This window comes from Paramacrobiotus metropolitanus, unplaced genomic scaffold (assembly GCF_019649055.1).
Source record: "Paramacrobiotus metropolitanus isolate TYO unplaced genomic scaffold, Prichtersi_v1.0 Parri_scaffold0000179, whole genome shotgun sequence".
NCBI classification, from domain to species: domain Eukaryota; kingdom Metazoa; phylum Tardigrada; class Eutardigrada; order Parachela; family Macrobiotidae; genus Paramacrobiotus; species Paramacrobiotus metropolitanus.
The window spans coordinates 62,129-76,690 of record NW_026570399.1 but is presented as its reverse complement, the minus strand read 5'-3'; the positions used below and the strand labels follow the sequence as shown (position 1 = coordinate 76,690).

At 42.4% G+C, this 14,562-nt stretch overlaps 2 protein-coding genes and 1 long non-coding RNA gene across 5 annotated transcripts; 1 reads left to right on the top strand and 2 right to left on the bottom strand.

The window, feature by feature from the left end:
* The first annotated feature begins 287 nt into the window (after positions 1-287).
* LOC129600482 (uncharacterized) lies at positions 288-12,917 on the top strand. Of its 3 annotated transcripts, XR_008692058.1 has the most exons (6): positions 288-1,210; positions 1,377-1,479; positions 1,990-2,718; positions 2,987-3,123; positions 8,060-8,163; positions 12,434-12,917. XR_008692058.1 is itself a non-coding variant. In XM_055499019.1 (5 exons), the coding sequence occupies exons 1-4, from the start codon at positions 805-807 to the stop codon at positions 3,108-3,110; spliced, it is 1,362 nt and encodes a 453-aa protein (XP_055354994.1). In that variant the 5' UTR covers positions 288-804; the 3' UTR covers positions 3,111-3,123; positions 12,428-12,917. The 3 variants fall into 3 exon arrangements, 2 of the variants coding, with proteins under 2 accessions (XP_055354994.1, XP_055354995.1); XM_055499019.1 differs by lacking the exon at positions 8,060-8,163 and having other exon boundaries at positions 12,428-12,917; XM_055499020.1 differs by lacking the exons at positions 8,060-8,163; positions 12,434-12,917 and adding an exon at positions 6,097-6,658.
* LOC129600485 (uncharacterized) lies at positions 588-5,540 on the bottom strand. Its single transcript, XR_008692059.1, has 7 exons — positions 4,357-5,540; positions 2,528-2,596; positions 1,722-2,308; positions 1,416-1,593; positions 1,268-1,342; positions 1,073-1,170; positions 588-992 (listed from the first exon to the last, which is right to left on the bottom strand). It is a non-coding gene; the product is annotated as an uncharacterized LOC129600485 (long non-coding RNA).
* Positions 6,612-8,534, bottom strand: LOC129600484 (uncharacterized). Its single transcript, XM_055499021.1, has 5 exons — positions 8,334-8,534; positions 8,038-8,181; positions 7,568-7,742; positions 7,023-7,212; positions 6,612-6,818 (listed from the first exon to the last, which is right to left on the bottom strand). The coding sequence occupies exons 2-5, from the start codon at positions 8,174-8,176 to the stop codon at positions 6,669-6,671; spliced, it is 654 nt and encodes a 217-aa protein (XP_055354996.1). The 5' UTR covers positions 8,177-8,181; positions 8,334-8,534; the 3' UTR covers positions 6,612-6,668.
* Positions 12,918-14,562: the final 1,645 nt, after the last annotated feature.

Genomic DNA, 14,562 nt, shown 5'->3' with positions numbered 1-14,562 from the left:
TTTGCTGACAAGCATTTGCTAGTAAGTGATAATATCTTTAAGTGACGATCGATGCGTCCTTGTTGCAATATGGGCAAAAGGAAGGCATACAACTTCCCGTACAGTCCATTGTAGCCGGCATACAATTCATACGATAGTACTATGAACCGCGCGCTGATGCACCGAAAAGCGAAGAAGCATTATCGATTAGCACAACATGTGTAACACTGTGCATAGTGCATAAAGTGTGCGGTACCAAGATCGACGGCATGCTACTGGTAGACTGTGGAAACTTTAATAATTATGGTGCATGTGTACGCGCACACTTACTCGGGGGAAAAGAACTACAGTCAAAGTTTTAACGTTGTTTTTTTACCTGATATCTATCATCCATTGAATTAGTACAATAATTGTTTTCTTATTCTGTGTGCTGACTGACTATGCAAAATGCCGGAACTAGAAAAACCGTGTTTATCGTCTCCATATACGAAATTCATGGTAGATGTTATAAGTGATGATGGCACCAGCTACCGAGGCTACGTGTGTGGATCGGCAGGAAACGGTCTTTATATTAGCAATAGCCAAACCGAAGAAGCAACAGTGGTCCCATTTGAACAATTACGGGAAGTAGATGAGTTTTCAGACCGCTCCCATACAGATCAGGAAATAAAAGAAGGAGAAGTTGATGTTCTTTTGAAAACGGATGAAAATTAACGGGAATCATGGTGGCCAGGGTGTATTAAAAGCTACACAGCGAAAGACGCCGCGCTCTTCAATTTTACGGAAGTTGAAGTCGCATTGCCAACAACTACACGACGTTACGTCATGATGCAGTATCAGGGTTGTTACAGAACACGGACAATCCGTCCTCGTGGTTACCTGGGGAAAAATGTGACGCCGGAAACCTTCCCTGTAATGCGAATTCCCTTGCCAGTGTCGGAGCCATGGTGTCGGGACGTTTCAGTTGGGTTGAAATGGCTGAGCCGTATCGCAGCGTTTTACACCCACTGGTACTGCCAAACAAATACGATCTTTCTCCATTCCGATGATCAGTTTATTGAAGTTCTAAGCAGTCACCGGAATTATGACTCACCGCGTACTCTTTCTGAGGCCTTTAAAGCGTCCCTTTTGCCAGGGATATTGAACTACTTCCAGAAATTTGATGAGCGCGTTCACGTGGTGACAGACAACCTAATTTGCCACTTGGTTAATGCTGTTACGGAAGCAGAAGGTTAGCAATTTTTGTCTGGGTACAGCATGCTAAATGTTGCCATTCAAATTTACTAACGCTTCTTATTCATCTGCGTTTGGCGATCGTAAGCCGAAGCACCAGTGTAACGCCATACATTTGATTTGAAGAATTCTGCATACAAAATTTATTTTAGCATTTGTTGTAGTTCCGTTGAACTCGTGCGAGTATCGCATAGATGAATTACCTTGGGATGTGCAGCTGACGGTGTTTTCTTTTCTGGATGCGTATGACCAAGGGCGTTTCAAGAGGTAGCGTGCAGCAGCAAAAATTAACTACCATAGGATCCCGCCAGGCCGTCTGCGAACGTAGTTTGTTGCTAGAATCCCAATAATGCCACCCCGGCTTAGATTTGTGGGTGAGCTCTGCAGTACAATCAATCCATTTTATAATAAACTAGAAAGATGCACTTTTCGGTGCAGTGGAAGACCGGAGCGCGGCGGCGCGGAGAGAAAGTTTCAGCGTTTAGTGTTTTGCCAAGTTATAAACGTACCGGTACACCACTGCTGCAGTGAAAATCCTGACGTAAGGAAAGCGGTTTTGTACACAAAACCACATTTTTGTAAGCGTTGGTTGGCGGTCCGAACCCATTAAGGGTAAATTCAGCGCGGTACACAATGTTTTATGTACCGCTTTATGGCTTTATGGATGTGCTTGCTGAGACGTTATACCCGAATAAAATCACGTACGTTAAAGTTTAAACGCTGTTCTTTTATCGAAATGCGAAAACCTACCGTTAATTGTCCAGTCTATTTTTTAAGGTTATCAAGTCACTTTCGGCATCTGTCGTCGGCAGCTATTCTCCAAGAGTGCATTGTACTGCCAAAGTATTCCAGTAATGTTATTCTTGATGAAGGATTTCGCCTGAATGACTTGAGTTCCACATTTACAAAAATAATCATTTCAATCCTATCGAGAAATACGAAGGTCGTATATCTCACTGGAAGTTGGGAGGAAATCTTGGAGCCATTGTCAGATATCCTGCAGATTTTAGAGTTGAAGCTGAACTGGCTTGTGGTTGCTGACAATTATACGCTGCAGCTTGGTGAGTTTATGACCTTCCCTCCGGTTAGTCACATGCTGAGGAAAAACCACGAAAAAGCATATAAGACAACATGGATGCCTACACCAGCTTACGCTGACATGTGCCATAACGTTCTCCTGAAAAACTGCATTTTCAAGAGCAACAAGTCACTGTGCTTCAGATACGCATGTTCTCACTTTACTCCAACCGTGGACTTCGGATTACTGAATTGTTGCACCGATCCATTCGAAATTTCAATTTCTCTGTGGTCTTACCGATTTGAACGATCGTGGGCCACATCGGGAAATCGTTTCCACGACGAATATAATCTTCTGCTCTGGAAACTATGTCCCCAGTTAGATGACAACAAATTTCAAAAGCTTTTGGAGTGGTTGGACTACCTTAAAACACAACCGGAAAATCTTGGATTTTTTATATGGACGTTTATCGAGCTCGTTTTTACAATGTAAAGTATAGCCAACTCTGTTTCGAATTTGGAATTCTATAGGTGGAATGGTTTGCGCTGTTTTATTTACTTTTCTGTCATTTTGCACCCGTAAACAGTTATACCAGAAACCACAGAAAGACCGAATTCTGCATAGTTCTGCTTGCGATTTTGCTTGGCAGCCAATTTGCCGACAATGCGCCGCCCATTGTAATTTGCTTCTAAAAAACCCCCCCTCCACCTCTCGGGGAAAAAGTTATTAAATTAGTCTCAAGGGTATATTTTTTAGGTGGCGCGTCGAAGCTCCAAAGGATATCGCAGAAGTTTTTGATATCGTTTCAAACCCAAAAATACAGCACTGTCCGTTGACCCACACCCTTTATCTCTTGGTACCAATCCAACCGTTTGCGTGACAATGGAATTTTGGTATGTGCTTAAGTACTACACGTAGTGATAAAATTTTGCGCCTCGTGGAGCTGTATGAGTATAATATTATGGCATTAGTATAAAGTTGCATCTGCTTTCCAGTTATACTCTTCGCAATGCAACAAGAACTGCAGAAGCCAGAAAAGTTCTGGCAGAAATTTGCTTTGCATTTTGCTTTTCGTTACCTTGTCCGGCTTGTCGATTGTCGAAAGCCATGTTGTAAATGACTTTTTAAATTTTTGTTGTAGCGTATTTACAAACTTCTAAGAATAGAAACTTGCGCAGAGCCTGAAAAGCGAATTCTTTTACATATTAAGATGATACATACTTTTCAGAAATCTTTTAGTGGATAGTGAACTAGATTTAGATTGTAGTCATCGAACTTGCCAATGAGATTATTAAGTACCATAAGAAAGTAATTAAAGAAAGTGCACTCGCGTTGTGCGGGCTCTGCATGACCGAAGCGTAGCCAAATTGATTGATTGAAGGACGAATCTATGATATTTTTATTGCAGATAACTGTTCTTTTTTGTCACATTCCGTCACATTTGTAGTATGTTCGGAAATACATAATAATTTTAGCCTTAGGTATATGCATGCTGGACTGGGCAATACTCTAGTCTCGTCTCTCTAAGCCCTTTATATTTGTTGGAACTATTTCGAAGTGCTCCGAACGGCAGGTTGAAACCCATGGCGGCTTATAGTTTGATGTTTTACATATGTAGTTGCATTGCGCACCCCGAGCTGCCGGTGACAGATAGTTCTCCAATCTGTGACCGCATATACCATATAGGACGTTTTAATTCGTGCGCGTGCATTTTACTTTAATTTATTCGACGAACAGAAATAACTGATTGTTTTATTTCCTGTGTTAGTAGCGGTGATCAAAGAACGACTCAGACCTTGTAGGAAACATAGTCTGCTTTTAGAAAATGGATACCGTTCAATTTTAATAGTATGTAATGTGACCTTTCGATTTATTGAATCAGGAACAGTACTAACGGCAGTGGTAGTGGTCGCATGGTCAACAAACAATAGCAGCAGGCTCCTTAAAGTTCGTTCACTCAGCACCTCTGACTACTGAAAGCTTAACAGTATTAAGCGCGCACTTTAGATCACGTAACAGCCAGCGCAGATAAATACTGACCATTTGCTGAATTCAGTCGTTTGAAAATAATTTGTTTTGGAACGAATTCTTTTAAGGGGACTATAGGATTTTTATTTCTTTGTTACCTGCTTGAAAGGTTCCCGGTTTCTTGATTTTATTCTAGTTTGGCGTTCTGGTTATTGGCTTCATGGTTACTGGCTTCATGGCAAATCCACATCTCAGGTTTCTAAGTTTCTTGGACATAGAAATAAAAGACGCTTAAGGACTTCAGTTAATGGTTAAGTATGAAACGGTTACGTAGTAATGGCCGACAACGAACATCTTGTTGATCGTTGCCCACGAGCATATCCGGCGTACGGTGAAAAAGGCCGACGGTCACCGACAGAAGGTTTCCAGTTTTTCGATAATTGAATGTGTCGACTTTCACTGCACTTCGGTTAACACTAAACACTCCCGTGCATAAGCTTGACAATGCGAGTGCCGTCTTCTACAGAATAAGGCGTAAGCATATATGCCCACCGCGCATGTCTACATGCCCACCGCGCATGTCTGTAATTGGTAGCAAAAACCGCACTCGTGGTTTAGGGGGCGGCGACCGACGGATATTGCGTTAACGATGAACATTAAGGACCTTCGCTAGGCTTCCGTCAATTATAATGCACTTACTATAAGCAACAGTTTCTCTGGTTTTACTGAAATCAGCCATGAAATCGGCATGTTGTACAGTTGGTTCAAGTAATCTTTCCTGATCAGCCAAGAATAGTTAGGGGTAGTACTTACTTTTACTGCGGTACAAGCCCATCGCGGTAACGATCGGACAATATAGTGCAAATTCCATAATTCTTACTGGCTGAGGTTAGAGCAATACGCGTGTTGCGAGCCCACAATGCGCCAGTTGCGGCTACAATTCTGTTGCGCCAATGCAGTGTACCATACGTTTGATTCGAAATAGGGATCACAAAAGCACGACACTGCATTTTGCCAGTACCAGACACACTTTCTCAAATTACTTAGTACGAGCGCATTCATCAGCGACTTTTTTGAAACAAGGCACTGCCGATAAAAAGTAATGCGCATGAAAATCGCAATTGATGCCGATGGAAAATATCGCTCTGCAAAATGAAAACTTCGACTTGGCTGAAGTAACCACCAATACTTTACGGTGCAGCAGTTGTATAACGAACTCAGAATAATGTAAGATCAAGAAATTCAGTGCGTAACGCTCCACTTTATCTGGCTAGTGATGGTTATCGGTTAGCGCTTCCGGTCCACAACAATCAAATTACTGATAAAATCAAAAGTACCCGTGAGACGCTAAGGATTGCTACCGACCACCATCGAGCACCAACGAGGAAAAATGTACGTTCATGTAAGTGAAGTACACCCGCGAACCCAGCTACTGTTCCTGTTGACGGGTCGGTGTTGTCAGGCTTCCGTTTTTGTAATCGCGCGATTATATTACACCAAGGGCCTGCCCAGTCGTATCTGGTCCGCTGTAAGGCATCGCCCATAATGCACCTCACATTAAACAACCTATGTACTGCAGTGACATGCAATGACGTGATAGTCGTATAATTTAAATGTGCAGTTACTGCACATTTAAATTATACGACTATCACGTCATTGTACTCTGTATGTAAGAACAATGAGCATTTACCGCTTGGTATCTTCGCCGAGGAGAGAATTCCGTTTTAGCCTAGATCTGATAACGCAGGAATACGCGGAAGGTCAGGGATTACGAATTACCAGCAAGTACGGACGCAGCGCAGTGCCCTGCACCTGGCGAGACCATACAGATTACAGAGTACTTCAACAAAGTTTGCCCATTGTAACAATACATGCTTATAAACGGATGTACTCTGTAGAAACTTTGGGTGGACGTCCACATATGGTTACGCCAAACGCCGTGTTTACAGCAGGCAGAAGAGGATCAAAAGGCTGCGCTGAATCTTACAGTCACATGCTGGATCACTGGCTAATTCCTCCATTGCGCAAGCTCGCGCAACGAACAAACGCGACGACGATTCGTTTAATACACGAAGTGGAGCTACCATTTTGCACAATTGCTTACTGTATGAACTGTACAATAACCGTCTGGACTAGCTAACTGATGTCCAGCCACATGCCGTATACCGCTACGTATCTGTTAATCTGATATCGTTTGCTCGGCGATCCAATAGCTGAACCGTAAAGTATTAACCGATCAACTGAGGTGCCGCGCAGAAGTACCGCTTTTTGCATAATGAAGATATGTGGTGAAGCTGCCGCAAAATGCCTTGACAAATCGTTATTTGGCTGTCATGTGAATAGACACTGATTCCTCGTCAACATCTACTCCAGCATTAAAACTTAATGTTGAACTCTAGGCTTTATTGCAGACTCTTTCTCTGAGCGTGCATCGACACGAAAAAATTCAGCACTTCATAAAGGTCATTCGCTACTTTTTCTTTTTTTGTTCCTTAATCCGTTCTTCGTGCAAATCGTGCCCAGAAACAACCGTTTCGCTGATCCCAACTTTCTGTGACGATAACATTCGAGTTGAATCATGGTACAACGTCTGCATTTTAGCTCCGACGGATCCATGCCTCTACGATAATATCAGACAATTATTCAGACCGCTACGGATTGGTATGCAACGAGAAACGCACGTGGAAGTTGAACACCGTGTTTGTACAGGTGATCATTATACATTCAAGAAATTCAGCCGGGTAATTTGAAGTTATTAAAATTTCATGTCACTTCGCGCAAAAATTGTTGTTTTAATTAAATTGTAACACACTTCGTTACTTACATATTCGCTCCACATATGTTTATGGGGAAATGATAATTTTTGGTTTTTCTCCGGCAATTTCTTCCACTCTTCAATGTGGCCTTTGATAAGCTGGGAAGACATTTCGAGGCCGTTAAACATTGTTACACAGGCGCGTTTCTCGTTGATTTCGGGATGCACTTCAAATTTCCCGTCATCCGAGTCCCGTTTGCTGAAACAGCGTAACACAAAAGCTATCAGTAAAAAGATAGAACTATTGAATCTGCTATTGCCACGTTGCTTACATAATCTCGCTTAAATAACATTCATGCGACAGTTGCCTTCTGTAAAGTGTACATTACTCGTACTCATAATTCAATCGGAGCCAGTAGCAAACTGATATATTCCACCTGTACTGCCTGTAACAGTTTTCTTACAAATCGTTCGACTGAATTTTATGAACAAAGAACAGATTTCTTATTTTGTGATTATCACAAACCAGTCCACCAGAATTTGGAATTTTGGCTTACTGCATTTTTGTACGTACACCAAATAATTATCGTTATATAAAAATAAATTTTTCTTACAAAAGTGGTCCAATGGAATCCAAAAAATCCTTCAGGACTGTATTGGGACTCTCCTTGTTGGTTCCAAAGAGTAGTACCAGCATTTTCGTCTCCATGTCATTTCTCGGGAGCGCATGTTCAAGCGCTCCATAGGCTTCGTGCCTCAGTAATATACCGTTGTAATCGTCCGAAACCCCTGCAGCAAAAATACCGCGATCAGCCGTAGAAAAACCAAGCGCAAAATATTTCCTAAACGGCAAACATAAAAAATCTCAAAAATAGTGATTCAATTGCTACGATGTCACTTTCACTCGCAGTTGTTTACCTAATTATTGTTTTAGTTGAGGAAATTGTAAAGAAGAAATTGTGAGCAGTAGGATAATTATTATCATCAAAAATACAGTACTGCTGTAAATCAACAATTAATTACGTAGCCAGTTGTTCTTCATTCCTTCTTTTTTTATCGATCAAATAAAGTCAGTGTTCCTTACAATTTTTCTTCCCATGCTTCAGGGATACAAGCAGCAACTGGAAGTGCTCGTGTGCGAATGGTTCTTTTTCACGCTCTTCGCTACGGAGTGGGGATCGACTAGCGGATTTCGATCGACGCGGAACTGGTAAGGACGACATTCTCGCTACAAAAGCAGAAACATGCCAAAACAAAACCGCAAATCACTCATTTATCCACGCCAGTTTATAGACAAAGTTGCGGAGTGCTGGAGAAAATATTAGATCAAACTGAGATTCAGAAGCGCTCTGCTTTAAAGTCTGGCTGCGGGCGGCGTACCTTTTCAAAAATAATAAAGTTGCATACGCGGAACACACTCGCCGACAGTGGGTATTCAGCCACTTGCGGGAAACAAATTTTTTATCAGCGTGGACTTGATATTCAAAATTAAACAGATTTGCAATTGCTGGTAAAAGTCTAACAAGAACTTCATCAAAATATATTGAATACAGATTACAGACTGCATGAGACTAGACCAGCTCTTCGCAATCCCAAGTTTTTAAATGCAATTTAAATAAATTATTATCAAAATTTGGCAATATACCGGAAGTGACACATCACCTGCGGGCGGTTAGAGCTATCGCAAGCCTCATCGCTACAGAGAAATGAAGAACATGTGGAACAAAATATTGCCACTGATCATGAATCAGATAGTCGACCTAGTTCGAGGTGGCTGTATCCCAGTAGCGCCAGTTCGTACAGCCGCTTCACATCGTACAATCTTCAAACCGCACCACCTCACCACTGGAATGTGCATATCCGCTAATTCAGTACTGTATGACGGGCTTGATTAGGTCCGGTAATTAGCAGCCTTCATGGTTCCAAGAATAGGATTTAAGACAGATTTCCACAGCTTCTCCGACAAACTGCCATGTTCTCTTCTCTTTTTAAATGACATAGACGTTGAAGTAAGGTATGTCGCAGCCCCATTCTGCAACATTAAGTATGTAGTGCTTGCGCTGCGCCACAGTGTGCACCTTTCGTTAATGCGTAAAGTCCTAGATATCCTAACATAGTTATCGATAACTCGCCTTACCGTTGCCGCCATCCTCACGATCGAAGTGCAGCGTAGTGCAAACCTCGGGTTCGAATACAATGCCATACTATGCCGCATCCGCCAGAATTGCTGCTCTTCGAAGTTGGCCGGCGCAATCGCGTGGCTACAAAAACGGAAGACCGAAAACACCGACCCGTCAACAGAAACAGTAAATGTGTTCGGCGGGTTACTTCACACACGTACATTAATTTTTTCCTCGTTGCGTTGTCTATGGTGGTCGGTAGCAATCCTAAGCGTCTCAGGGGTACTTCGATTTTGTCAGTAATTTGATCATTTTTGGCAGCAAAGGGCATCTAAGTTCAGCGAATCTGGAAAATGTGGTGTCCGTCCGTTGGTCAGCGTCACGCAATGCACTATGCACATTTTAACGGATGCGAATAAAGTGTTAGCGTTCGACCGTCTAAGCGGACGTTCACCAAATTTCTTTGAATCGCTGAACATAGATGATGCAGCGCTTGTAGAGAATCATAGATCGAAGTCACTTCTCGTCGGTTTGCCGCCACCGATTAGTCCAGTTGAATGTTAACTAGAAAAACCGAAATCGGTTAATTGTTGCGTCTTAGGCTGTCGGTACTTCAGTGACTTCACACTACGTTGCGCTGTGTGTAACAATTCGGTGAATAAATTACAAGTACTGTGTGCATAACATATGCCGGTCGTCATGGTTGTACGCTGTACCAAACCCAGAAACTCCGTACTGAAGTCGCTTTGCGCGAGTTCCACAAGGAAGAACTCTCGTAGAGCTCTCGCACGGCGACTACAATGCGGTAGTTTAGGTTCAGAAGTTGCATCCATGGTCCTCCAGCAAATAACGAACGAACGGCTGGCTGGTCAACGCTCAGTCGTCTTCACACGACACACATACCGCTGCTTGGGCTGTTCTCTTTGCTGTTGGACGCCTTTAACTGGAGTCTTCAGGGCACCAGTAAAGATCCGTACCAATGGTGCATTTTATTGCACCATTGGTGCATGCATGTGCACTTCTGCTGCATGTACCATTGTTTTGTGTACTTACTTAAGCGCTAATACGAGTATATCATACAATTATGTCGTCGCCGAGTTGTAGTACTATGGTCAAGTAGGTACCAATTGCTTTATTTATCGACCTACCGTGTAATGCACCGTTGCCTGATCACTGCCGTCGCACCGTCCGTATTGTTGCAATATTAATTATTTATGGCAGTGCTGTAATTGCTACCCCATAGTTTGTAATTCCCCATCTCGCCGTGCGCCCTGATGCAGTTCACTGGTACTTTCCCATCGTGCGGTCGATATTGGGTATTGATTGCACAAGCGTGTAATACCCAAGCCCCTGGGAAACAGCAGTGGACAGTGATCAGGAATGCAGGTACCATTGACAGCGATTAACACGTCATTGACAGCAAAATTTACTGTTGCAAAAACTGCACTTATTGTGTAGAGGTCGTCATTCTGAACGCTAAGTACTGTACTGGCATTTACACACCGAATTTTGTACGTCACATACTGTGTCGGGCAAATACTATCTAATTAAATATACTCCCATTAGTAATTTGGCAATAGGTTAACCTTTGCAGAGCGCTAACGTAGGCACTGTAGTATGGTAGTTACTGTACTACTATTAAGAACTTCTATATTTAAGTGTTGTTGTCTATAAGGCACAGCTTGTTAATCGAAGTGCTTTGCATATTGCTTTGCATACTGTAGCTTTGCATATTGCTTTGCCTGGAGACAGAACTACTGGCTTTCTGTTCAGCAATACTTCTAAAGTACACCCCTACTTTCAAAGTACTGCTGTGCCAAAGTGACCTTCCCGAACAACGCCGAACAAGCCGAAGCAGACGATTCAGCGCTGAGGCATTTAAAGTGCTGCAGTACGCTGAATACACAGCGATACTTCTAAAGTACAGCAGTACTTTAGAAGTACTGCTGTGCCAAAGGGACCTAAAGTACTTCTAAAGTACAACAGCACCTTGAAAGTACAGCAATACTTTTAAAGTATTCCTATACTTTTAAAGTATTGCAGTATTTTGAAAGTACAGCAATACTTTTAAAGTATTGCAGCACTTTGCAAGTACAGCAATACTTCTTAAGTACAGCAGTACTTTCAAAGTACTGATTCACCAAAGTGACCTTTCCTAACAACGCCGAACAAGCCGATCTAGCGCTGAGGCATTTTAAGGTATTGCAGTACTTTGAAAGTACAGCAATACTTCTAAAGTACAGCAGTACTTTCAAAGTACTGATGTGCCAAAGTGACCTTCCCGAACAACGCCGAAATAGCCGAAACAGACGATCAAGCGCTGAGGCATTTTAAAGTTTTGCAGTACAGTACTTTGAAAGTATTGTTGTACTTTAAAACTATTGCTGTACTTTCAAAGTACTGCTATGCCAAAGTGACTTCCCGAACAACACCTTAAATTTGTTATATCAGTTCGGTACTAAAGATAGAAGGCGTACGGGCACCAATGGTGACGTCACAGTAAGGAAAGCAGCCCGCTTGCGGCGCAGTGCTTTAAGGCTCGCAGGCTCCACAGACTGCTATGGCGAACTCGTTTTATGTTCACTTCCCGTGCTGTAAGATCACCGAGTTATAGCTCAAAAGAAAGGGATCTTTCATAATGCAAATGTCTTCCGTATTAAAAGCAAAGTGAGATTTAAAACGTTTTGAAAGTAAGCCAAGTTAGCATACACACCCATTCACGGTCGGTCCAGACCGTGAATGGGTGTGTTGACCGTGAAAAGACCGTTGTGTTCTAATGCACACATGTTAAGACCTTTTCACAACATTTGTTCGACTTCAGTTACACACATATTATATATCGAATGTCTTAGATATTTCCTACTCTAGACATATTTAAATTCAAACTTCTAAAATTTGAAATCGCTTAACATGGCAACCAGTGGAGCCTACGAGCCATAAAGCATTGTGCAGACTGCAGATGGGTGGCTTGCCTTCTCGTGACGTTGCACCGAAAGTATTGTAGGTGTGTCGCACTTACGCCTTCTATTTAGTACTGCGATGGGTATATGTATGAATAGTATATGTTTTCGGCTGCAAGATTTGATGTTTGTAGAGACGCTAACTTTCTGCAATTTGTGCTGCAGAAACTGCTACACGGGCGCATTATGTTGCCGACGAGGACAAGTACTTAATTTACACTATTTTGCAAAATAGTTCTTTGCAGTATCGTGCGAACCGCACATTTGCACCGTACTGGTACAGATCTTTACCTTTACCGTCTTCAGATTACATCTGTTACAAATTTGTAAAGTCACCTGTAACCTAAAGCATTGTTAGCCCGAAGGAAGCGGTAACTGCAAAGCAACTTGTCAGTTTCAGAACTCCTCTTGCCAGAAGCGTCAGTCAGGTGCGGATCAAACAACAGCTGAAATGAAACGAGAAGCTACCCTCACCCACCATCTGGCTTCGATCTGCACTCAAAGTGTCTATGACGTTGTGATCGCGGGTCGCTAATGCGCATCTGCAACAGACAAATGATGAAGCCAATATTTCGATGATATGCATCGATGTACATACGAGTACAGTACTCTTATTTCCGAAACGCTTTATGCCTTATACTACCGTACGCACCGTTCAGCAGCAAAGTGAATGACGTGTTCCTCCTCAGATAGCGTGTCTCGTTGCAGAATGGTTTGGAAATGTACCCAACAGGATGTTAGTGGATTCCTGCGACCGCAGTTCAACTAAAACGTCAGCATCAATCACTACAATACACTAGCGCTGGTCCAGTGGATCGTGGATCAGATGTATAATTATGCCAGCAAGCCAACAGCCCGCATGACAAAGAAAGCCATTTTTCACGTTTGAAAATACAAGTAGACGTTGGTGTAATAAAACAGTAACGCTACAGAAACAAGTCAAACGTGCCTGGTTTAAAGAGCCCAGGCGATTCCAGTGTAGGCATCCAAATGGTTCCCGACGAAGCCAGCGCAAATCTGAACAGATTCGAGAAATCGTTTTGTCGGCGCGGACGATGATCTCGAAGACACCGTCAGCACTTAACTAGGCGTCCGGGTATACTGTAGAGAAAACTGCAAGGCGTGAAAATGATTACCAGTCTAACACACAGCACTCAAGCGCACCTTATCACAAAATATATGCACTCCAACACAATATCATAAATATCTGCATAGTTAAGAATGTCTTCACGCACTTTAGCATATTGGCAAATGCATCTGGATGAAAATCAGGGATGCCGATGGCATTGTCACATTAGACAGGCTTCCCTAAAACAATGTACGGAATGGAAAAATGCGTTCTTGCGACCGCTGAAAACGATTTTACAAACGGTGAACAGTATCCGCATCGAGGTCTTACATTAAGGTGCGTAATCAACAAAATATGTGAATTAGCATTTGTCACATTCAAGAAATTAGCCAAGCTCTTGAACGTTGTCATTCGGGTCTGAATGAGACTCCAATGTCGTCGCCAATGAGCCAGGTTACCATCTGGCAGCACCCCTTAACCTTTCGGACAAACCTCCACGACACTTTCACTCCATGCATCTCGGGGTGTGAAAAGTGTGGGCTGGGAGTTTCGTCATTTCTGGACGGGCAATCTAGCGGTGGACAATATAAACGGCCTTTGAGCAGCGAAACAAGTGGCCGGTGTGTACAAACTCCAGACATGGTTATCGTTGGATGGCATTCGTTGAAGATACCTCGCGTTCAGAGAACGCCACCAGACCGTTTGTGCCGTTGATGATTGCAAAGGATACCGCAAACACACGTCACATAGAATCGTTTGACTTTCTCAATTCTCAAACTGCACTGCAGAAACAGTAAGCACTAAGCAGCACTGTCGCAGTGTATTATAAGCATATACATGCACTTGGACAATGACTACAGTATAGCACTCATAGCGCTTTTTTACGGTTTAGCTTTTACATGTTTTCTTATGGTAGAACAGTAGAGCAGAGTATAGCTAAACGAACTTTGAAGCAATTTACAACTGACAAGGTTATTACCATTAGCCAGTTACAGTGCTTATTGGTTATTTGACAGCTGACATGAATTGCGAAATTTTCAACTGTACTTACAAGTTACAAGCACCCGTCATACAGTTGGTGTTGCTTGGTTATGCGCACTGCACAACATAATTTTTTTCCTACTACTCTGTCCTTGATTAAAAGAAATTAAAGTACGGTGTACAGTTTCCAGACGTGTGTTTCCAGAAAAGTTTGTAACTGCAAAAAACACGTAGTTTTTTTGTCATTCGTGTGTGCACATATTATTGTCTATTTATACGCATATGATCATATCACCATGTCCATGTGCTGTAAAAAAATAAAATTTACGACATACGAGTTCTCTAAGATCTACAGATACCTACTGCTTAATTCTTATTTATTCCAGATGCAAACAGCTTATGTAACTTACCAAATACCATGAAACACGGTTCTTGTGAAACATGTAGGTGAAATCACGGACGTTATTACTGCCTTGTGG

Coding starts and splice junctions, on each gene's coding strand:
- LOC129600482 (XM_055499019.1), top strand. CDS start 805: ATGATGCAGTATCAGGGTTGTTACAGAACACGGACAATCCGTCCTCGT. Junction 1,480..1,989: donor GACCAAGGGCGTTTCAAGAG/GTAGCGTGCAGC, acceptor CTATTTTTTAAG/GTTATCAAGTCACTTTCGGC. Junction 2,719..2,986: donor ATCGAGCTCGTTTTTACAAT/GTAAAGTATAGC, acceptor TATATTTTTTAG/GTGGCGCGTCGAAGCTCCAA.
- LOC129600484 (XM_055499021.1), bottom strand. CDS start 8,176: ATGTCGTCCTTACCAGTTCCGCGTCGATCGAAATCCGCTAGTCGATCC. Junction 7,743..8,037: donor GAAGCATGGGAAGAAAAATT/GTAAGGAACACT, acceptor TTTTTGCTGCAG/GGGTTTCGGACGATTACAAC. Junction 6,819..7,022: donor AACATATGTGGAGCGAATAT/GTAAGTAACGAA, acceptor ATATTATCGTAG/AGGCATGGATCCGTCGGAGC.